Source organism: Cantharellus anzutake (genome assembly GCF_015039405.1).
Source record: "Cantharellus anzutake strain C23 chromosome Unknown EI90scaffold_35, whole genome shotgun sequence".
Taxonomy (NCBI): Eukaryota; Fungi; Basidiomycota; class Agaricomycetes; order Cantharellales; family Hydnaceae; genus Cantharellus; species Cantharellus anzutake.
Genome location: NW_024066985.1, coordinates 699,573 through 723,385, shown reverse-complemented (window position 1 = coordinate 723,385; position 23,813 = coordinate 699,573). Strand labels below are relative to the sequence as shown.

At 49.8% G+C, this 23,813-nt stretch overlaps 2 protein-coding genes across 2 annotated transcripts; one reads left to right on the top strand and one right to left on the bottom strand.

Annotated features, from left to right (window-relative positions):
• Positions 1–18,324: 18,324 nt before the first annotated feature.
• EI90DRAFT_2997835 (kinase-like domain-containing protein) lies at positions 18,325–20,301 on the top strand. Its single transcript, XM_039056247.1, has 6 exons — positions 18,325–18,881; positions 18,946–19,008; positions 19,066–19,251; positions 19,304–19,372; positions 19,424–19,633; positions 19,686–20,301. The coding sequence occupies exons 1-6, from the start codon at positions 18,741–18,743 to the stop codon at positions 20,049–20,051; spliced, it is 1,035 nt and encodes a 344-aa protein (XP_038914363.1). The 5' UTR covers positions 18,325–18,740; the 3' UTR covers positions 20,052–20,301.
• Positions 20,302–20,877: 576 nt separating this feature from the next.
• Positions 20,878–22,390, bottom strand: EI90DRAFT_3064760 (uncharacterized protein; the record flags this gene model as incomplete). Its single annotated transcript, XM_039060821.1, is given in 6 exon segments — positions 20,878–21,078; positions 21,723–21,733; positions 21,971–22,166; positions 22,177–22,298; positions 22,327–22,330; positions 22,349–22,390. Coding segments are annotated over 3 exon segments (328 nt in total), but the record flags the coding sequence as incomplete, so codon positions are not given.
• Between the last annotated feature and the right edge of the window lie 1,423 nt (positions 22,391–23,813).

Genomic DNA, 23,813 nt, shown 5'->3' with positions numbered 1-23,813 from the left:
CCAGGAGTATCCAGGAGTATCCAGTAGCAGCTGGGAGTGAGACCAAGAACAATCAGGAAAAATTAGAACAGCAGAAAATAACAATGCTACAAGGCTTCCCCTCACTTCCCTATTCAATTTTCAGACTTTCCCATCAATTCAGTTCTCATTATTTCTCGGGTCTCCAAAAGTATTTTCCATTTTTCTCCATCATTTCTTCCTCGATTTTGCAAATAATTATATATCCTGAAAGCACTTCAAAGGCACTACAGTTCCTGAATTTTTTTGATTTTTCCCTAATTATTTTTTTCAACTTTTTAGAAGTCCCTATTTTTCAAATTTTCCTCATTTCCCTCTATATCCCCCCCTCATTCCCCCCCTCATTCTCCCCCCCTCATTCTCCCCCATATTCTGCCAGCCCGAAAGTGATTAAGTTGCCAGATTAATCATATATCAGGCCATAAATTTTGATTGTATATTGGTGAGTCTCAGTGTCCTTGATATATAGTATAGTGTTTGATCTAAATGTTAAGCAGTGTCTTGTTGTGTTAGTCTTGTGGTAGGAGGTATTCATGGGGGATCTTCCCCTTTTTTTTTTCCTTTTCATTTTCAAATGCTCCAGGAGCTCCCAGAAGCTTCTCACCCCTATACACTTTGAAGCATTTAAATTGTATTTACTGGATATGTTTGTGCACAAAGCAATGCTCCAGGCCCTCCTGGGAGTGCCCTGGAGTACCTAGCCAACTCCGGAGGAAATGGGCTGTTCCTGGACCAGCCAATCTCCTCCTGATTCTCCCAGTGCTCTCAATACTCCGGAGCACTCAGGAGCATAACATTTTTTTGCTGATGAAGCAGCAGTCCAAATAGGGATGAGGGGAAAACACAAGAGATACATTACAAGCGGCAAAAGTGCCGAAGATGATCCATGGAGCTCGGAGGTTGTGGAGCTTACAGAGGTTACAGAGGTGGGGTTGAAAGTCCGAGGAATATTGGCAATGGTGTTTATGTAGTATGAGGTCACCAATGCAATGGACTAAGGCCAAGGTGGAGTCAAAGTCCGAGGTAGGAGCTATGACGGAGGCTCAGAGCAAAGGTTCAAGCGGTGTCTGAGTACAAAGTATGGGACAGCGGTGGAAGGTCATAACTTGGCGGGAGGTCAGCGGAAGAGGAACAGAGGGAAGAGGGAGGAAAGAGGGAAGAGTGGTGGAAAGGAGAGTTGTCAGGTCTGAAGGTGAGTATCGGAGCAGACGGGAGAAGAGTAGGAGGATGACGGAAGGGTGGAGGTGTTGTGAGGAGGGAGTGGAGGAGTGGGAGGAGGAGTAGGAGGAGGGTGGTGAGAGGAGTGGTGTTCGGTCTGAGGTGGGTATCGGAGTGGACAGAGATAGGACAGGAGAGGGATGGAGGAGTGGAGGTGGCATGGGAGGTGAGAGGAGGTGTGGTGCCAGGACCGAAGGTGAATATCAGAATGGACAGCGGTAGGGCAGGACTCTGGAGGTGGTGAAGGAGGAGGTCCGGGAGTTGGGTCGGGATCGGGTATGCACGGATATGACAATCGCCCCCTTATCCGCATGATCTATTCTCCTATCTCATGTCACTTCTCTATCAGCTACCATGTATTCCCAATGTAGCTGTGCTCTTATGAGTTGTGGAACTCATGTATATAAGGCCTTATCGCCAGCTGGGTTGGCTCCCCAGCTTTAACAATGACTAGTTTCCCAGGGAGATTCTTATGTGTGAACTGACACACGGACTCTGACACTTCTGTCACAGCCATGCATTCTGGCCTGTTAGCCACCCATCCTGATGCCGCCTGAGCCCGTTCCCACTGTGCAAGTGCAAGCATGAGCCCTGACCTCACTCCTATCCTCCTTGCTCACCCTCCCTGCTTGCCCCTAGGCTCCCCTACATTTGGCCAACTCCCCCACTGCCACACCAGCCTCCCTGCCCCGAGTCTGCCTCCAGCACCACACCCAGTGTGACTCCTCTACCCCACTCACTTGGCCCCTACAGGGCCACTACCATTCCTGTGCCCGACTCCAGCCCAACTCTGAGTCCAGCGCTGATACCATTGTGTCAGGGCCCGGCCTCGGACTCGGAGGCTCCCTGACCTCAACCCCCATCTGACCTGTCCTCACACTATGCGGGGCATGAGATGTATAGTAAAAAGGAAGAGAGTATATACACTTGCCATGCGGGGCATGAGATGAGAAGAAGGGTAAAGGTCTCATCTCCCCGCATGGTTGCTATATAAAGGAATGGGTCACATGCCCACAACTATACAGCTCCTAGAGTTGTGTAGTGTGACCTGGAGGGAACATCCAGGTGGCAGTGCCCAGTAAGCGTGGGAACGTTCTGGGCGAGTTGCTCACCCAGAATTGTGGCTGTGACCCGTGGGAACGTTCTGAGTGAGCTGCTCGCTCAGAAAGTTCCCACACTATCCCGTGCGCGCGTGTACACAACACACAAAGGCAACAACAAGGCAACAGTCAAAGAATAAAAGGGGGTAAAGTAGGTGGGGAGTCCGGGGCACCCTAAGGCAGGGTGCTGAACCCTGACACATTGCCATCACCGCTATTGCAGCCCTACACCCCTTCGTTTATTTATCTGTTATTGTTTGTTTTGACCCTCGGTCATTGCTGGCCACTGTGTGGCCAACCCTGCTCCTTGTTCCCTTTTGCTTCCGGACCCTTCAGCCTTCGGCCCGGGCCCGCTTCCATTCATTTCATCTCCCTATATATATCCTGTATGATACATTTATAGTACTTTAGCTCTAATATCGATTTGACCACAACCTCCTAAATCCTGACCCCAGCAAGGCAACCCCAGTGAGTCTGAAATGAGGGCCAAGAGACAGCTAGGGGGAACAGCGCTCCTTTAGAGTTGCTGAGGCCAAATGCCCTACCCTTGGGCCTTGTTCATGGCATCACAGCCATTGCAGCCTATTGTGACCCTCGGTGCCGACCCCGGACCCATGTCTAACACCTTCCAATCAAGGCTGCCTGTTCAGGTGTTCCATTGTTATCCACCCACCAGCCAGATGGCCTTTTCCCTTTTGTTCATTTATGGATGCTATTTCTCTGTTGCCACTCACTTGTTTACCACATATTCTTAATTACCTTTTGTTGGCAAGGTTGCTCCTTGATTGCCAATATTGCTTATTTGTTTACCCTTCATGCATGTCAGGGATGGCTCTAAAGAGGCAGAGGTAGCAGTGTAGCGCTTGGCACTAGCGGCCTGGACAGCAGCAGGGTGGTGAGACTGTATGATGGGTAGCCCTCACTTGGGCTCACTGTCAGGGCACACACCCTGACTAGCCCGGACCCGGACCTGCATCCGGACCTGCTTCCACCTGCCGTGCTTCCCGCATGTGCACATGCTCCACACGCCGCATGCTCCGGGCCCAGTTCCTACCCTTTCATGTGACTTCCGGGTATCCCCGGAAGTTTTGCTGATATTGTGGCCACTGTGGGAAGATGAGAAGTTAGCTTCCTTCTCATCTCCTTACCCACAGTAGGCAAGTGTATTCTACATTGCCTTTATCTATACATCTTCTTACCCACAGTAGGATTGTGCCCTGGATAGGGCTGGCCAGACCAGAGACTGTGGACCATAGGGGAGGGTCATGGGGACCCAGGAGTCATCCCCTGACACTCACATCCCTGTGTGGCTTCATAGGCTGAAGTGGGAATGAGAAGAAGGCTGCTTCTTCGGTCCTGCTTTGGCTTAGTTTATATACATGTGAAAGCAGGTCACATGGAGGTGCCATGTCAGCCTCGGATGAAGCCAGGTTGTCACAGGTGGCTCCATGGTCGATCCCAAGTGTCAGAGGAGAGAAGTACAAGTAAGAATGCACAGCACGCCCGGCATTGCAGTACCCATGTGGGATGCTCAGTGTTGGACATGTCTGTGCTACAGATGTGGGAGAAAGGGGGTTGTCTGTATAAGGATAGAGGGGAAGAAGAGAAAGAGAGAAAAGAAAGGGAAGAAGAGGAAGAAGAGGAGGGGAGCGGTGCAGTGCAGTGCAGTGTGCCCTGACAATGCACCAATATTGGCACCTGATCTGCCACTCCTTCCAGGCTGGTCCTATTTAGTTAGTTGTCCTTATAACTTGTGTAGATTACACTGGATGTACTTCAGTTCATATATCAACTAGGATTTACCCCCCTTGTCTCTACTCTCTGTTGTAAGACTCCTGTCTGAAATTGGGACACTATGTTACGGGGATGGGGGAAATTCCCCATTCCTCGATCCGTTCTTATAGTGGGAAGACGAGAGTCATATCTAGTTTGTACCATAACTGGAAGTGTAATTGATGAGTGATCCCAGTCTGACCTGGGAGTGGACGATCGAATTCCCATCGATCGCGATGGGTGATGTAGTGAGCTATTAAGGGATTGATGATAGGTAGTCGGAGATATCAGGACAGATGGGTCAGCCACGGATACTTGGCGCTCCTCAATGGAGCGTACCGTGTGCGAGGTCGCGACTGGTGAGATGGGTGAGAGCTTCGCGTAGTTGCCATCGGGTACTTGGCGTTCGCAGTGTGAACGTACCAGTAGCGGGTTGATATCATAGGCGTGCAATGAGGGCTGACTATTAGGGCCTACGGTGACTTGGCGTTCCCAAAGGGAACGTACCGTTGGCGGGGACATATGATGACTGGCAAAGGAAGAAACAGATGGTGGATGGGCGGCTACTTGGCGTTTGCGTAGCGAACGTGCCGGCATCGTGGGTAAGTGGGCCTCATAGTGTTCACGATCACCATGATCGTGATGGGACGTCGTATGTTGAGTACTGGGGGGAGAGCGGAGTGATGAAGACCCATAGGGTACAGGTTCAATAGGACGATACACATGTTGAGAGTCTTCGTCTCTCGACTTCGAGTTCTCGCGGCGAGGGCCGTTAGAGGACTCGATATAACCAGACTTATAAGACATATTGAGAGTTGTACAGTCACACAGGTTCAGTTGAGTCACAGGGAGGGTTGTTACAGAAGACGGTACACGAGACAGTTGTAGAGCAGTTGTTAGTTAGCAGGAACCGCCTTCGGCGGTTTCCGTACATGACGCGTGACTATCTACAAATGGTAAGGTCGTGGGAAATCCTGCAAAACACAAACAACCTCGGCCAGCACCAAAACCCCAATGGGGAAAGCTTTGCACGAGGGGGGGGGAAAGGGGTAGAACGGGTAAGGAGGATAGGGTAGCGGGATAGAGGACGGAAAGGAGAAAGAGGGGAGGAGCGATAGAGAGGGGAAGTCTTTGACCATGCGACGGATATGGTCGTTGGAGACTCCGTATCCGTAACACACTAACTGTTATGGAAATGGGAATTTCCCATTTTTAGCCTCTTATGGGCCCTGTACCGTACAAAGTCACGTGATATGTAAATAGTAACAACTTAACCAACAATTAGCACCCAAAACACCTGATGTCAATGTTGTTTGAGCAAGACATGACGATGCACCGGTACGCATATCATGCCCATATCGGCTATCTGATATGATACCCTTTTACCATGTGTTTCGTGTTTCACTGTTGATTGCCTTCCACATGTAGTGCTGTTGTGTATCTCACTTTCTTATTACTTTTGTCTGATATCCATGTTATTACTTTAACTACTTATACCGCTGTGCGGTTACAATATCAAGTCGGTTGTTCCCCTGTTATCCGAGTGTCCCTGCTGAGAGCTACATAACAACAGTCAATGTTACTGTAAACACCACTGTTATAACATCTGTTACATTATGTCAGGGCACAGCCCCTGACCCCACACACCCTCAGGTACCCTTCCCCCATTTTCCCCTATTTTTCCCCTCACTATTCTACAATCCTGCATGCATGCAGACCTGTGGGAAAGTTCTGGGCAAGTTACTCACCCAGAAACCATCACAGCCACAACTGTGGGGACTTTCTGGGCGAGCTGCTCACCCAGAATCTTGCCATGGGGGGTGCCAATTATGGAAAGTCAGCAAAGAGCTGAAAACTGTATAGTTCCCAGCTCCCATTTGTAACGGCTTCACAGGAGGTTGAGAAGGTTACCCTTCTTCTCAACTCATTTCCTGTGAAGGCTGGGGCTAGCCCCCTCAGTGAGTTTGAGGATCTCGGACTGGGACTAGATACCCCAGCGACTAGGAGGATCCCCCTGGGCCCATCACAGAATGAGGGCCAGGCCCTGACACATTAACTCTAACACCTTCTCAATGTCACAGCCCCCTCCTGCACCCGAATGCTATAGAAATGAGCCAATTAGGTCCCATTTTTATAACACCAACATAAGAATGAGTGCAGCGCTCTGCCTGAGTCACTGAAGCTAAAGTCCTGCCCCTCTGACCTTATGAACCTGGGTGACTTTGCACACCCCTGTGGGCCTTCTGGATTGTCAGGGCAACAGCCCCGAACCCCGAGCCACATGTAATTATGATGTACATATAGTCATGTGGGTAAGCAGTAACTTCCGGGTTAACCACTTACACACACCATAATATACACCATCGTATCACTTACAGCCTCATGTGCTGAGCAAACCCACTGAGACCTCACACTTTTTTAAGTGTATGAGGTGTGTTTTACAACACAACCCACACAAACTATCACATCGCATTAACAACTTGACTCGGTAGCGCCAATGGTGCCAAAACATGCCTGCAAGGGCAAGGTTGCATCTGTAGCAATGACAAAAAAGAACAAGCGGTTTATAAAGAAACTGCAATCTCCCATTATGGGAGATTCAAAACAACAGCCGTTGTCAGATGATGATGAGGATCAAAATGATCCAGAAGGAATAACCACTTCAGGGCTGGTCCCTGGGGGTTTTAAAAACTTACATGGAGTAAGTGCAGGGCCCAATACCCCTAGAACTCCATGTCACATTGATCTCACCCAAGTTGGGGAAGATCTCCCACCTCCAGAGGAGGTGATTGACTTGTGCAATAAACGTGTAAGTGCCAAACAATCAGCCCGAAAAGCTGATTGGATACAGTCGCTGGAAACTCCAGGGCCCCACTATCCCCTGGAGTCTTCCCCCATTTCCCCAAGTCAAGCCCCAAAGGCAGACAAAGGGAAACAGAGGGAAGAACCTCCATGTTGGCTATCCAACAAATTACTGGACTTGTTCCAGGTCCCATCCAAATGGAGGACAGGAAACGAAGAACAACTTCTTCTCAGGCTAAAGGCCCAAGAAGGCATAAAGAAATGCCCTGAGAGCAGGATCTCTCAGAGCATGGAAGCTCAAAAAGAACTTCCGCTGTTTACACTTCCCCATGCCATGCCAGACAAGGCAAGGTCGCCAACCTCGGAGGAGGTCTCCAAGATCATGAAGAGAAAGCGAACCAAAATGAGGGAGTTCACTGAGGAAGCCTTACGGAAAAGTAAGGAAAAACCAGTGAACAGACCCCTCCATGAAAGGGAAGCGCCCTGCCTCACCTAAACAAAGCAAGTGTGGAGTCTTTACTCCAAGAACCCCTTCTGGAACCCCCAGAAGTGGCAATGTTAACTGGGGAGAGTCACTACTCACCCAGCCAAACTTCCTCCTGGAAAACCAGGAATCATGCATAATAAATGCAATAAACTCAATCCAAAAAAAGATTGAGGAAATGAGCCATAATAGCATGGCTCATCTAGAGATAACTCTAGAAAGAATGGCCAACGCAATTGATGTGCTGACTGATAAAATCAGTGAGCAAACTGACTTGCTGAAGGAAATAAACTTCTCACAAAATAGTGAGGAAACAAAAAAAATACCCCTGGGCCACAGGCCAGGATAAAACCAGAACTCATGAAAAATTCACGAAAAGAACAACCAGTGAAAGTACACTGGAGTATCATCAGCAACTCGACAGAGTGTTAGACACTGATCCGGAGTCGGCACCGAAGGTCGCCGATGCGGGCCGCTATAGGCCACGATGGCTGTGATGCCGTGAACAAGGCCCGGGGGTAGGGCATTTGGCCTCAGCAACTCTAAAGGGAGTGCTGTGCCCCCTAGCTGTCTCTTGGCCCTCATTTCAGACTCACTGGGGTTGCCTTGTTGGGGTCAGGACTTAGGGGTCATGGTCACATCGATATTAGAGCTAAGGTACAATAAAGTATCATACAGGATATATATAGGAGGAAGAAATGAATGGAAGCGGACCCAGGCCAGAGGCCGAAGGGTCCAGAAGCAAACAAGAATAAGGAGCGGGGTTGGCCGCATAGCGGCTGGCAATGACCAAGGGTCAAAACAAACAATAACAGATAAATAAAGGAAAGAGCGTAGGGCCGCGATAGCGGCGATGGTATCATAGCGGCGCTGGACTCAGAGTTGGGCCGGAGTCAGGTGTGGGAATGGTAGCGGCCCTGTAGGGGCCAAGTGGGCGGGGTAGGGGAGTCGCGCTGGGCATGGTGCCGGAGGTGGACTCAGGGTGGGGAGGTTGGTGCAGCAGCGGGGGAGTCGGCCAAGTGTAGGGGAGCCTAGGGTCAAGTGGGGAAGTGAGCAGGGAGTCCTCAGGGAGGATAGGGCTGAGGTTGGGGCTCGCACTCACGCTCGCATAGCGGTAACGGGCTCAGACGGCATCGGGACAGGCGGGGAACGGGCCGGAATGCACGGCCATGACACAGAGATGCAAAAGAGATCCTTCTCCCAAGGATAGGAGAAGACGATGCCGAAAGGAGGCACTGTTCAGAAATCAGGAGGAGAATCAGCATGTACCAAAGGTTTGGCCAAACCTCCACCTTTTACAAGCCTCTTGAATAGAGAGGTAACACAACCACACTCTCTCAAAACAATGAGAGAATCCTGATACAATCTCAGGCAAAATTGCCTGAAATAAAAGAAATGCTGTGAGAGAGACTCCCTCCAGCGAAAACCCCTCCAAAGGAGAAATCTCCATTGGACAGCAACCCTGCAAAGGCAGGGGAGCAAGAAGAGTACCTGGAAAAATGGTATGAAAAGGCCATAAGAATGGCCAAAGTGAGAATACTCACTCCCTACCCAGAGGGAGTGAAGCCAGAAGCTCTAAAGAACGGGCTGGCTTTCCCTGACAAAAAATAGTCAGGGGTGAACGACATGGAATTGTTCTGGCAGTGGTTCACAGAACTACTGGGATTCCTCACCTTGCAAGGGTGCAAAGGTCCCCAATTCGACGAAGTCCATCTGGACTGCTTGATTCACAGATTAGGGGACCCATGTTCGACCTTGGAATAAGACTCCGAGACGAAACTCTCCTCAGAGGAGATGAGGGCATGTTCCTCAAAGTTCTCAACATACTGATGAGAACTTTCATCAAAGCCTCTGCTGTGTTGAACGCGACAAAGAAATACTGCAACGTTAAATATGAAGTGGAAAAAGGCCTAAAACAGTTTTACTTAGAATTGTCTAAAGCAGCATCCCAGATGGTGACACCACCAGACCAGGCGTCCTTCAATGCCAGATTTCTAAACAACATTCCCCTCAAATGGAAGAGGGAAATGATTGCTCATGACAGAATCAGAGCAGACTTCTCCTCAAACGAGGAGATGTTAAAAGCAATATCTCATGTAGATGAGATAATCGACAGGCTGAAGATGTCTTCAGCCTACAAATCGGGATATTACACCCGAACAACCACCACAGCAACCACAAGCTGCAGTAGAGCTCTCCCATTAGGAAAGAAGGCTGAAGAGCCCAAACCCAGATGGAAAGAGGATATATCCTCGAAAAATTCGAGGAAAACTGACCAAAAGTCAGTCCCAATTTGCGGCAAATGTGGCAAAATAGGGCAAACAAAAGATTGCCCCAAACATCATGCTATGAGTGATGAAAAGCCAAGGTGCATAGCTGCCATGGAAATTGCAAACACATCAGAAGAAGAGTTGGAAGATTCATCAGACGAAAAACCAGAGAACAACTCTGGTGACTCTGGAGCATCAAGCTTCGAAGTAGAGGACCCATACAAGGGACCTCAATACTCACCCGATTCAGAGGGTGAGGAAGTTAATGTTGGGACCATAAGGATGGGCCCAATGTCAGTCGTTGACCACGACAACATAAATTACAAAATCAAACTGGCTGTTATGAAGATGGGGAGAATTCCTCCCTTCTTGACCCGTTCTTATAGAGGGATGATGATCGTTGTATCTAGTCTGTACCATAACAGGAAGTGTATTGATGAGTGTTCCCAGTCTTGCATGAGAGCAGACAATTGAATTCCCATCGATCGTAGTTCATGATGGAGTGAGCTATTAAGGAATTGATGGTGTGTATAGTCAGAGACAACAGGGTGGACGGGTCAGCCACAGGTTGTGCACAGTCGCAACTTGTAAGATGGGTGAAGATTTCGTATCATTGCTATTGGTTACTTGGCATTTGCAGTGCAAACGTACTGGTAGTGGGTTGTTAACACGAGTGTACAGTGAGGAATGACTAGTGGGGCCTTCAGTGACTTGGCGTTCCCAAAGGGAATGTACTGTTGGCAAGGAGGTACGATGACTGATGAGGGAGGGGGCAGACGATGGATGGGTGGCTACTTGGCACTCACATAGCGAGCATGCCAGCATCACGGGAATATGGGCCTCAGAGTATTCACGATCTCTAAGATCAATGTATGACGTCGTCCGTTGGGTGCTGGGGGGAGAGCTGAGTGATGAAGTCCCGTAGGATACAGGTTCCATAGGATGATACACAAGTCGAGAGTCTTTGAGTTCTCATGGCGAGAACCGTTAGAGGACTCGATATAACCAGACTTATAGGACATGTTGAGAGTTGTACAAGCACACAGGTTCAGTTGAGTCACAAGAGGGGGGTTGGTACAAGGGATGGCACACAAGACAGTTGTAGAGAGTAGTAGTAGTTAGTGGGAACCGCCTTCGGCGGTTTCTGTACATAACATGTGACTATCTACAAATGGAAAGGTCATGGGAAATCCTGCGAAACACAAACAACCTTGGCCAGCACCAAAACCCCAATGGGGAAAGCTTTGCATGAGGGGGGGAGTGAGTAGAACGGGTAAGGATAGTAAGGTATCAGGATAGAGAGTGAAAGAGAGAGAGAGAGGGAGTGACGGATATGGTCGTTGGAGACTCTGTATCTGTAACACTGGCTGTGGCACACCAGTTAGAAAACATGGCAGATGAGAAAGTTGCTGAAGCCTTGGTGGAAGCACCAAGAAAAAACGCCTTGGGGAAATACACCAAAGTACCCAAGGAAAACAAGGAGAAAGGGAAGAAGGACCAGAAGTCCATCGAAACCCAGACCCCCTTGTTGGATGCGAAATTCCGCATCTCAAAAGATGCAGGAAAATATCCCACAAACAGACCACTCTCAACAAAGAGAACGCTGATGGCTCAAATAAAAATAGCAGGCATAAAAGCCTATGTGCTATTTGACAGTGGAGCTGAAATGGACGCAATATCGCTTGACTTCATCCATGCGGTCCACATCCCAATCCTCCAAATGGGAACGAAAGGAACAAACATGGATGTTGAAATCAACAGCCATGTAGAAAAACACTATTTCGATGTAATTAACATCAACAGATTCAATGCCATATTTGGTGCCCCCTGGTTAAATAAAAACCAGGTAAGCTTAGACTTCCAGTCTCATAAAGTGAGAATGGTGAACAAGGGTAATGTGAGGTCTCTGGGTAGCTCAGCACACAGGGCTGTAAGTGATACAAGTGTGTGTATTTTACGGTAGTGTGTATTACCTGGAGGTTCCCGCTTACCCACGTGACTATATGTATCTAATTACATGTGGCTCGGGGTTCGGGGCTATTGCCCTGACATTCTCCCCCCTTGCATTGCATTTGCAATGCATACAAGGTTGATGGTGAAGAAAACAAAGTTTTAATAATTGATTTACATTGTGTTTGAAATTATCAATGAGTGTTTTGTTGTCGCCACTTTAAAGTGGGCGATTTTTGTACATGTCAGTGAAGGAGAGAGAAAGGGTTTAGGGAATAAGTGAGTGTGGGCCATTACTTTGAAGTGAACGGCAATACATGGGTATCGCAGGGAGAAAAGTAGTGGAGTTTGTTGAAAATGAATTTCGACCCAAAGGTTGTATGTCTTTGGTGTTCCTCACTTGTTCCGTGAGGGTTCGTGTGTAAGTGGTGTTTACACATGAGCAGTGGTGGATGTGGGTCTTTTGATGGAGTAGAGATTTCCGCAATTGTTACTTGCAGTTCCTCACATACAGTATTGTGTGTGGGGCCTTGAGTTGGGGGAAGGTGTTTTCACGGGCGCCTCGATGGCATATTACTGTGTCACTTTCCCTTTTCTCAAGGGTGGAGTCATTGCCCCGGAGGAGGGTTTTCCTCCAGGTTGTTCATCTGGACATCCGATTGCTGCATTGGATGTGATGACGTAGCCTGGGCTACATTGTCGGGCTGTGGGCTCAACGAAGTGGGCGCTCCCTGGGTGGGAGTGGGTTGTTGTGTTCCTGAGCTACTTGGCTCAGGTGTGGAGTACGGTAGGTCTACCGTTCTTCCTGTGGGGAAGGGTGGTCATTGGGCTGGTTGTCCAGCACAGAGACTTGCGTCTCTTTCCCAGTATTTGGAAGCTTTCGCTTCCCGCTCCGCAGCTCTTGCAGCACGTTCCTCAGGAGTCCTGAGTGGTTTGAACTGGGACTTTAGATAGGCGGCTTTGCCTAGACTTTCCCAGGAGATTTTTCCCTTGTTCTCCAGGGAATTATACTCCTCCGCGAGTCTTGCAATACTTGGGAGTCCCAAGAAGTATTTCTCGGTTTCCTTTGCTTTTTTGCGAAGGGTTCTGTGTACCTTGCCGCTTTTGAAGGCAGCTTTGGCCTGTTCGTACCAGTGTATGAATTCTTTCCCACTCACGCTTGTCCACCAAGCATATGCAGCATCATGTGCCGCTTCTGACCCTGCTATTCTCCTCATGGGGAAGTTGGGGTCGATTGTTACGTTGACTGGAGCTTCAACTTTGCTGAACTTGTTGAGTTTGGCAGTCTCATATAGCATGTGGACACTTCCCTGCAGGGTAGCTTGCCCATAGGGTGCTGAGGTACTCAGCAGCCCGCCGCCTCTGGCAGTGGTCCCGGTTTTAGGGTCTGCCATCAGTTGCCTACCGCTCTCCCTCTTCCCCTCGACATGGGTTTGCCCTTCTGAGGGCGGGCCCTTATGCAACCCGGACAGGGTCGCCTGCCCACAGGGTGGTGGGATAGTCGGTGCCCCACCCCTTGATGCGCTAGTCCCCATGTGGGGTCGCGCCTCCTGAGGCCCAGAACTGTATCCCCTCCCCCTGACCTGGGAGGCCCCCGTCATAATGGGTTTGGCAGCGAGGTCTGCCAGTGCGCGTGCCTCTCTGAGCTCGCGTTTCAGTAATTCGATCTCCCTTTTTTGGAGATCGACCTCTCTCTCTGTATCTTTCAGAGAGTCGAAGATGCCCTCGGCATCTCTTTGTGCTCTGTTGTATTCACGCCTCCAGTGGGCACAATGGTCACAGGCGTCTTCTGACGCCCTCGAGTTATCAGACCATGCCCATTTGGACAGTCTGGACGAGGAGCCACTGTCGCTCCCTCGTCTCCCTCCTACAAGGGACTTCATCTCTTTCAGCTCCTTGCGGAGCTGACCTGTCTGAGCAGCTACTGCTGACATGATGGCTGATTCCCAGCCTGCATTTGGCTGGGGTGTTGTTGGACCTGGGCTGAATTGGCCAATCCAGGGGTTGATCTGGCCAGGGAAGTTCCCTGGGGAGTATGCCTGGGGCTGCAGCAGCAAATGCTGCCCCTGGAATGGAGCTTGTTGTGCCATCGGTGCAGTTTGCACCACATATGGTTGGAAGCCCCTCTGAGGAGGCTGGGGGTATGCGGTGCCTGTTAGCAATGCGGATGGTTGTTGGTTCACGGCACTCATTTGTGCTGCATGCGTTGTGTAGTCCATGGCGCTTATCTGCACCTGGTGTTGTTGTTGTTCTGGGGAGCCTTGCTCCCCAGGTTGTCATATTTCGATGTCCAGTGGCTTGTTTGGATCGAACTGAGGGTTGCCTCCCCCAGAGAACGACATTTCATCATTATGTTTCTTGTGGTGGTGGGAGGGGTTTTCGTTCTTGCATGCATGGGATTCGCCGCAGTTGTGTGTTCTTTTACATGTGAGCCTGTGGTTCACGTGGTCTAGGCGAGTTACTCACCTGGCCCATGTGATCTCTAGTACATGGTGTGGCTGTCCGGGCAAGTTACTCGCCCAGAACTTTCCCACACTCTTGGCTGTGGGCCATCATCCCTTGGCTTTACTTCCTCTGCCTCCATTTTTGGGGGCATAGTGATGCCAAGAGTTCCCTGTCTTCTTTGATAGGGAGTTTTAGAACTGGGTGAGGGCAGACGATTCCAGAGGGGAACTGGAGACTTAGCAAGGAGGGACCTTGGCCTCAGCGACTCAAGCGGAGCGCTGTGCCATTGCTGTTTGTCCATTTGGTCCTTAATTTCATAGGTGGCGAGCAGGAAGTCTCTAGGGGGCATTTCAGGTCGATTTTAGACTAAGGGCCTAAAATGAGTATGTACAAGCACCAATATATAATGGAGAGGGCAAAAGCACAAGGGAAACAAAGGGGGTCTGAATCGGAACAAAGGCATCCAAACAGGAACAAAGGGATGACAGGAGCAGAGCGGTACCAAAGGTCATTGGGCAGAACCTGTGGTACATCTGAAAGGAGGTAGGGAGGGCGAAGCCCAGAGGGGCAGGAGGATGAGGGGAAGTGGGGATGATGAATAACTGGCTAGAATGGAGAGAAGCAGCAGTCCAAATAGGGATGAGGGGAAAACACGAAAGATACATTACAGATGGCGAAAATGCCAAGTATGGTCCATGGGGCTCAGGGGTTACTGTCAGGGCACACACCCTGACTAGCCCGGACCCGGACCCGCTTCCGGACCCGCTTCCACCCACCGTGCTTCCTGCACCCACACACGCTCCACATGCCGCATGCTCCAGGCCCGGTTCCTACCCCTTCATGTGACTTCTGGGTATCCCCAGAAGTTTTGCTGATATTGTGGCCACTGTGGGAAGATGAGAAGTTAGCTTCCTTCTCATCTCCTTACCCACAGTAGGCAAGTGTATTCTACATTGCCTTTATCTATACATCTCCTTACCCACAGTAGGATTGTGCCCTGGATCGGGCTGGCCAGACCAGAGACTGTGGACCATAGGGGAGGGTCATGGGGACCTGGGAGTCGTCCCCTGACAGTTACGGAGCTTATGGAGGTTATGGAGGTGGGGTTGAAAGTCCAAGGAATATTGGCAATGGTGTTTACATAGTATGAGGTCACCAATGCAATGGACTAAAGCTGAGGTGGAGTCAAGGTCCGAGGTGGGAGCTATGACGGAATCTCGGAGCGAAGGTACAAGTGTAGTCTGAGTACAGGGTACGGGACAGCAGTGGAAGGTCATAACTTGGTGGAGGGTCGGCAGAAGAGGGTCAGAGGGAAGAGAGAGGAGAGGAAAGGGGAGAGGAGTGGAGGAGAGGAAAGGTGTCAGGTCCGAAGGTGAGTATCGGAGCGGACAGGAGAAGGGTAGGAGAGTGACGGAAGGGTGGAGGTGTTGTGAGGAGGAAGAGGAGGAGTGTGAGGAGGAGGGTGGCAAGAGGAGTGGTGTTCAGTCCAAGGTGAGTATCGGGGCGGACAAGGATAAGGTAGGCGAAGGATGGAAGGGTGGAGGTGGCATGAGGGGTGAGGGGTGGTGTGGTGTCAGGTCTGAAGGTGATTATCGGAGCGGACGGCAGTAGGGTAGGACTCTGGAGGTGGTGAAGATGGAGGACTGGGAGTCAGATTGGGATCGGGTATGTATGGATATGACACCCTGCCCCCACTGTCCAACCCTCTCCCTCCTCCTTCCTCTGTCTCTCCTCCCCTTTCCTTTCTCTCTTTCTTCCCCTTTCTTTATCTCATTCCTCTCATCTTCCTTTTCTTGTTTATTTCCTTCTATCTACATGGACCACCTTCCTCTGTATCAATGTACTATTGACCCGTCTGGCCCACACACCCCAGATGGCTTCCCGCTGTGCCCAGCATGCGCGCATGCAGTGGATGCTCTTGGGATCCCCCACAGGGATACCCAGATGCCTGTGGCTGTCTCCAAGGGTGATGTGGCACTCGTCATGTGACTCAAGCCGCATGTACATAAATGTACCTGAAGTGGGAACCGAAGAAGTAACCTTCTTCTCACATTCTCCACTTCAGTCTAAGTGGCCAGGGACTGCTGTCCCTTCCCGGACCTGCCAGCACACACGCCCAGTTCGCACCCCACGAGGGCCCTTCTGCCAGGCGATACATCCGGACCCCTTCTACCCCGGACGCGTCCCTGACACCCCCTCATTGTTGAGCTGGAGACACACCTGAAGGGGATCCTTCAGATGATCGTGGAGGGTGCCCAATTGGACTCTGAGTCAGGGATGACATGTAGGGAACGTGTACAGCATGCATTGGGGGCTGCACTGCAGGCGTGCAAGCATGTGTCATTGATATGGCATCTACAACAGAAATAGAGATAGGTTCATTCAGTTCTGGCACTTCCAATGGGTAACAGACATGAAGCGTCAAACGATGAAAAAAGGGCCTCACTCACCTCTAGCATCTCCCTGCCACATGTTTCATGCCTCACGCTGCCCATGCAAGACCAAAGCCCATTGCATGCATGTCGAAAACCAAGCACTGGGAGCCTGTTTGGGATGCCCAGGTCACACTGGAGCATGGTTGAACTGGTTTGGGGGCTGTCAGAGTACAGCCCGGTTAAGTCCGGACTGCTTACACACAACTGATGACACACCTGCCCCATACCCGCACAGCCTGATCATCATCCCTGGACTGGCACAGACATTTGTTATATTTCCTTCTGTAGAGCGGCCCCACTTTGCCGGGTATACTGACTTTCTCATTCTGTTAGAACTGGGCGGAAACAGACGACTCTGGAGTGGAATCGGAGACTTAGCGTGGAGGGACCTTGGCCTCAGCGACTCAAGCGGAGCGCTGTGCCATTGCTGTTTGTCCATTTGGTCCTTAATTTCACAGTAGGTGAGCAGGAAGTCTCTAGGGGGCATTTCAGGTCAATTTCGGACTGAGGTTACAAGTTACTAGGTACATTGTATATAAGGAGGGGTCCGGAATCAAAAGGAACAAGGGTAGGACAAAAGGAGACAAAGGGAGATGGAAAGAGGAACAACACCGAGGGTCAAGTGTTTGACTCAATGGTGTTTCCCAAAGGAGGAATGAAGGGCCAGGGCCCAAGGAGGAAGGAAGGAGGTTGGGAGTGGGGAATGGCTAGCTGACTGAATAGAAAGGAAGCAGCAGCCCAAATAGGAATGAGGGAGAATAGCGGAATTGAAATGGACAATGCAATAGTTGCAAGGTCCGGAGTAAGTCCGGAAAGTCCGAACTCGGAGGTTAAACTCCGGAATATTGGCAAACATAATTAAATGGAATGAGCTAACCAATACAATGGGTATAAGCGGAGGTGGGGTCAAAGTCCGAGGTCGGAGCTAAGACCGGAGGTTCCGGAGATGGAGACGCGAACGGGACTCCAGAGCGGAGGTCCAGAGTCGGGAGCATAGGTTTTGTGTACTCATCTGGAAGGTGTCGAGGTTGGGGTCGGACCCGGAATGTTCCGGAGTCAGACCGAAGGTGGTGTCCGAGCCGGAGGTGGGATAACCTCTTGGGAGTCGGCAAGGAGAAAGTGATGGAAGGGAAGTAGGGCTCCGGAAGTCGGAGTTCGGAGTTCCAGGAGCCCGGAGCGGAGGTCGGGATTGTATGGATATGACACATTCCCTGGGTAGCGAGTGAGGAAGATAACTTTCTTCTCTCACTTCCCCTTGCTGCTCAGGTATGTTGTACATAGTATATACAATGATATGATCTCACTTCCCCTCGCTGCTCAGCTGGAATCCCTATTGCAATCTGCTTTGCCAGGTTCCCCCATTGAGACTGATCCTGTCCCTCTCGGCCTCAGCTCCAGCGAAGGCTCGGGATCCCTTGACTTAGAGTCTGAGCAGCTCGGTACCCTGACAGGGGCCAGCCATGCGACCCCTTGCCGGGTCTGTCCTGTTTCCTGGTTTTCCAAATGAAGGCCGGGGCACAAAAGCTCCCAGCGACAAATGCGGTAGGCATGTGAGGCAGTGGGGGATTTTTGTTTTTAATCATTTTGCGTCATCGAACTGAATGGAAGAAAAAAACGAAAGAGACCCGGAATCAGATTGGGAGTTGGGCGTGAGAACGACCCGGTTAAGTCGATTCGACCATTCAATCGTTAAAACGTAGGAGATATCGTGACATAAAAATTTTCTGTGCTGCCTCTGCACCTTCAGCTAGTTCTGAAATGAATTTTTTATTTTGCGAAGGTTTTTTTTGGGTCGCACATGACCTTTGCATCACGCTCTGGGGGTTCGGTTTAGGTTTAGTAATAGTCCTTATCTCCTTATCAGCCATGTCCTCAATAGCGAGTCCCTGGAAAATTCACAACTCAACTTGCTAGGTCCTCTAGAAAGGGGTCTCTCAATTCGAGGCCTTCAGTTGCCTCTGCCGTTAGATCTCCAAATAGTTACCTTCACCCTCATTCCCTTTGATTTCCAATTGCGCACCTTTGTCTGCTCAGCATCCTCACTCCCCACCAAAGACCAATCCTTTGACTTAGAAGTCAATTCCCGCAATCGGTAGTCTACTTTTATTTGCCATTACCAAACAAGGGGTGCGTTAGTGCTGCCCTGTGGCAGACCGGCTCTTTCTGTCCTGCTGGGTCACCCTACACCTTCTCCCTTGGATCTCTTCACTGTCTTTATCCCTTCACACATGGTGAATATTGAGCCATGTCACCCGTCGATGAACTACTACAAAATATCAAGGAGAGACTGCTGCAAGTTGACGACAGGATTCTTGACGGTCAAGTAGCTATACCGCATAATCGAGCATGGTCCTTTGGGGTGATATACAAGGGAATCTACAACACGGTTCGTATATAGACACCCCAAATCAATATTCGTGCTCGAACTGCCTTCTCACGCGTCTCTCTAGGAAAAGGTTTGCATCAAGGCTTTCAGATATGTCGATCGTGATCCTGTCAGCGAATTTCTTCACGTATGTTAACTCGTACATGAGAGACAATCCGCTGCCATTCATTCGCAATCCTTCAAGCGACTGGTTCGCGAGATGAGGGTGTGGCGCCAATTGACGAATACACATATAGTTAAGCTTCATGGATGGATATCATACCTTGAAAGCACGGAAGATCTATGTCCGGGCTTGGTGTCAAATTGGTGCGACGAAGGGAATGTCAAATCTTATCTACGGCGCCGTCAGGACGCTGATCGCCAAGCCTTGGTGAATCGACCTCTGCACTTTATGGACCACTTACTCATGTGCGCTATTTTAGATCTGCGGGATTGCTCATGGCTTAGCATATCTCCATTCCCGGGAGATAGTGCATGGCGATATTAAACCCGTGAGTCCTTGTCATGTCACACATCGACATAATCAGTAATATCATCGTCAGCAAAATGTTGTCGTGAGCAGTGAGAAAACACCGCAGTTATGCGATTTTGGCCTTTCATTCATTATTTCGGACAAATCTACATATATCGACGCCACAAGCATGGGTCAGTTTGGGACTTGGCGATACTTGGCACCTGAAGTGTGCATGGCCGAAGAACCCTTTCGCAACATGAAGAGTGATGTCTGGGCATTCGGATGCACAGCCATGGAGGTACGCATATTCCAACGCATTTTTGGCTCTGGGAGCTGAGCACTGTGCTCAGATACTTCGCGGTGTGCGGCCATATCCTACCGTTGAGAACGATGCCCTTATATGGGCCATCGGAACTGCAAAGCCACCATTTACTAGTACCCCTTTTTCAACGGACCCTAGTACTGAGATTATTCTCACTTCCTGCTTCGAACCTGATCCCGACCTTCGAAACGAAATGCAGACGGTTTTCGAATCGCTGACGACAAACCATTCCGCAAGTGGACGGCCCATCTGTTGCTCAGTAACACATTCTTTTAATCATACGCCAGTAGGCCAACCCTGCCATTCTCGGTATTCCATGGGCGAGGGGACTCCTGCTCGATCTAAAGTCATAACCGATGACATTCCTTGTTTGGATCTCTTAATGACTGATTAGAGTTGCTGATTAGGCTTGCGTACCATGGAGGCTTTACCTTCACGCATAACTTTGAGATGCAGCCACTGAGAGCGCGGCCCATAATTGGAGCGGAGGATTAAGGCCCGCAGCTAGACTGGGAAAGGCAAAGAGTGGGTCCGCAATTAACCGCCGTCTATCAACTTTCGATTGATGAAAATGGTGATAAGCTGTCGATACGATAATGGGGAGATGGTGGCTTAGCATAAATATATCGTTTTCGTTGCACATTCTTGTGGTCTCACTGCAGTTCGAAAAATGCTACTTCGAACATACAATCCGTGAACGATCAATTAGAACTCGGCAGTGGCAACGTATATCTGATTGCGTACCAGTGGTCTTGGTCTCCCGAGATGCATTGTACCTGGGTGTCATAAGAACATTGATCGAATACTGCCTGTCTCGCCAACCAAAAGTCCATGTATCGCATCGCGATGCCGATTCGATTGGCACTGGCTGGATCGAGCTTCGAGAAATGACCTTGGCTTCCAGCTGTTTCCAACTGGCTTCGCTTCGCCGTAGGGTGGAGTGATGCCTCACATGGCTCAAGCACTCAAAAGTTCGATGATATTTCGATCCAACTGACCCCACTGAATAACTGGTGGACGCCGCCTGGCGCGGCAAGTACCCGCTACTCATTCCGCCTTGATTTTGATCATTAATCTCAGATATCACGCCGTGTAGCTATGTACATACTTCCGAACTACATTTGATTCAAAAGAAAACAATGGGGTGCCATCTATTTCATTCGAAGGTTGATCAGAGGCAAGCACCCACATTCTTGGCTTGGACACACACCGTGAACACAGGCGTCCCGATCTGAAAGTGTGCGAAATGGAACGTAATACACATCGCTGCATTGGGCATCTGGTTGAGCAGGAAATACTATGACGCGACCCTTGAGGGCTCTTTGAGCAGTAGGAAGTGTGGATGAGGAGGTGGGTCCTGCAGTGTGTGTGAGACGTGGGGACCCATTGTCTTGCAGATGTATGATCCATGTTTTGGCACGCCGTCGAGCAATCAGTGCTTCTTCAAGTTCACGGAATTGGGAATGGGGCCGAAGTAAAGATCATTGATGTTGCTTGAGAGATCGATGACAGACGTTGCAAATGCGGATCACGAGGGATTGGGTATGGGAGGCAACACCTGCCAGACATAACATGATATGTTGCAGCAGAGGATAATCGAGAAAAGGGCGAGGAGCGTGCAAGGGATAGTCACCATGGAGTAAGTGGTAATCGTAATTGTTCAAGTCTACAGGTTGAGGAAGCATCTGGTTGAATAATTTGGACTCAGCACACACCGCACAAATGAATCTGGCGAGACGATGTGAAGATAGAAGAGAGTAAAATGTTTCACTGAGTTCGTCTTGGACATAGAAGAGAGCTTTTCCGGCCAACGAGCAGCACATTGAAGGCACCATTCTTGTGAAGGATCCATGTCAGAAGGGAGAAAAGACGGAAACTGTTCGGCGATGAAACGAAGCAAACAGTGACAAATAGATTGCATATCTGCACGCGAATCAATGGGCAAGTGAAGGTGAGCGATAAAACGACGGAGACAGCCCCAACGAACATCAGCCCGTGTGAGTTGAGTTAAAAAGTTGGCTAGATGGTTTGCGCGTTCTGACCGAATGTCAGTGGTCGACATCGAGAACGAGAAGGCTGTTCAGAGTGTGAGATACGACCAAAATCACAGTGAGAGTCGGTGACAATGTGGTCAAATACAATGGAGCGTAATTGGACACGATTGAGAATATTTGGAATGTGATGATAGACATGGTGGAAAGAGCCACTAAGTCTTGATGATTAATTTGATCCAGATGACGAAGAACGGTGAATGCATCAGGAAATGCAGTGGGGATTTGTTGAAAGCATTGAATAATGCCATGGGATACCCACTTACGGATTCATTGGCATATTGAACACCTAGTGCAGCACCAACCAAGGTTTGGTGTTGAAGGGAGAAAGATCGGGAGAGAAGGAAATCATGAAGTCGTTGGAGATGATCATCAATCGGCGGAAGCTGGTTAGATTCTTCAACACATCCAACAAATGGAGAGTTGTAACAGTGAGCATGCAGAATATGATGCATTAAGATGCATTAAATGTAATCGCGTGTCATTGGTCGTTAACAATGTGAAATATAAACCATGAAGCTATGTGTAATGAGTGATGGTGAGTGGATCGAGGTCCAACGCACCATTCAAAAATGAGTACATCCACAAATCTGCATGTATGGTTTAAAGAGTGGATCAGAAGAGATGCACAGAGACTCACTGAAATCAGAGGAAGTGGTGATGCAAGGTGGATGGTCTTATGGCGTGAGTTGCATTGTAGCGGAGTGAGCCGAAATCCTATTGTCGTATGGTCAGAATGGGAAAAAAGGACCCTAGGTTACAGAGGACCCTGTGCACAGAGTGGGGCCTAAATTTGCAGGACCCGCTACGGAGTAGCGGGAATAGAGGTCAGAAATGGAAGTACCGCATAGAAAGATAGCCATTACGTCGTAACCAATAAAGTTATTTCAAATTACCCCGCACATACCCAAGTACGCGCCATTTCATTAACGCGCCATCCCCGCGCGCGCACACCCTACGTTTTCATCACGCTCGGCGATTCAATCCGGTCTCACCATTTGTACACGGAGAGCCGGAGCAACTTGATCTCTAGATTGGATGTTGGCAACCCACGGGCGTCATCTAGCCTGCATATGTTCCTCCCGCAGCAATAACCCATACAGCCTGGTTAGGGGTTGTCTTTCTGCCGAGAAGGAATAAAACATGTCCTTATTGCGTCGTGTATTCTCCAAGCTCGTGCCTAGCCCCTCTGTGAACTCGTTCCAGCTCTAGTTGGCACACGGTCCATCTAGCTGTGTACCTGGTGCGAAGAACATGTGTTATCCATGTTCCAAACGCCGGGGCACCTCAACAGCGTTGCGAGTCACGTAAACTGCTAGGTTTTTTCATGCCTCCCATCTTCGATCACCCCCCTTATGGTCAAGGTCAGGCCATGCAACCGCGCCTTAATGCAGCCCCGGATTCCATGTACCCGCCAAGGGTGAGCTGTAATATGAGGCAAGTTAATCTACTGTTTTGGGTGGACCTTTACATTCGAAGCCGGCAGTCGTTCGAAAGCCGAACGCAAGAGTGTTCCATGCCAGCCCTTTGTTGGACATGGGAATGCATACGCGCTGGAGGTGTCTGCGGCACGGACACCTAACCCGGTTGCGTTGCGTCTGTACCGAGCTTAGATACGAGTGCAGAAGCAGCTATGACTGCTGTATTCATCCACGATCGTTCCCTACCTATGCACCTTACCTCACGAATTTTCGCGACCGGCGTCGATTTCACCAGTAATTGCAAGTCTCGACCACTAGGATATGTACTCGGCGATCAATTTGCACCCACTCGTACGAAGGCATCTCTGAGCAACTTGCTGCGCGCATAGCCTTGCTTTATTTACTGCCTCGGACACCAGGATTCCTTGCGGCAATAGAGAGCACAACTTTCCTTCTCGATTCAAAGGTCGATAACATCGTCGAGTTCCTCGCGTAGCGTGAACGCTGAGATATTGTTTCATGTACACTTTCTGGACAGCACTCGACTTTCCCAGCTGTGGGAGTGCTCACCCAGTCTGACGCAACACCGATGGGTTCGTGATCCCGCAATGACTCAAGCAACAGAGGCTCTGTCTTCTGTGGTTCCGAATACCCCATGATCCAAGAAGTGTCGCTTCCACGGAA

Excerpts from the sequence above, each read along its gene's own strand:
- EI90DRAFT_2997835 (XM_039056247.1), top strand. The coding sequence starts at position 18,741 with ATGTCACCCGTCGATGAACTACTACAAAATATCAAGGAGAGACTGCTG. Across the intron at positions 19,252-19,303 it reads ACGCTGATCGCCAAGCCTTG|ATCTGCGGGATTGCTCATGG; the intron begins GTGAATCGACCT and ends GCGCTATTTTAG. Across the intron at positions 19,373-19,423 it reads TGCATGGCGATATTAAACCC|CAAAATGTTGTCGTGAGCAG; the intron begins GTGAGTCCTTGT and ends TATCATCGTCAG.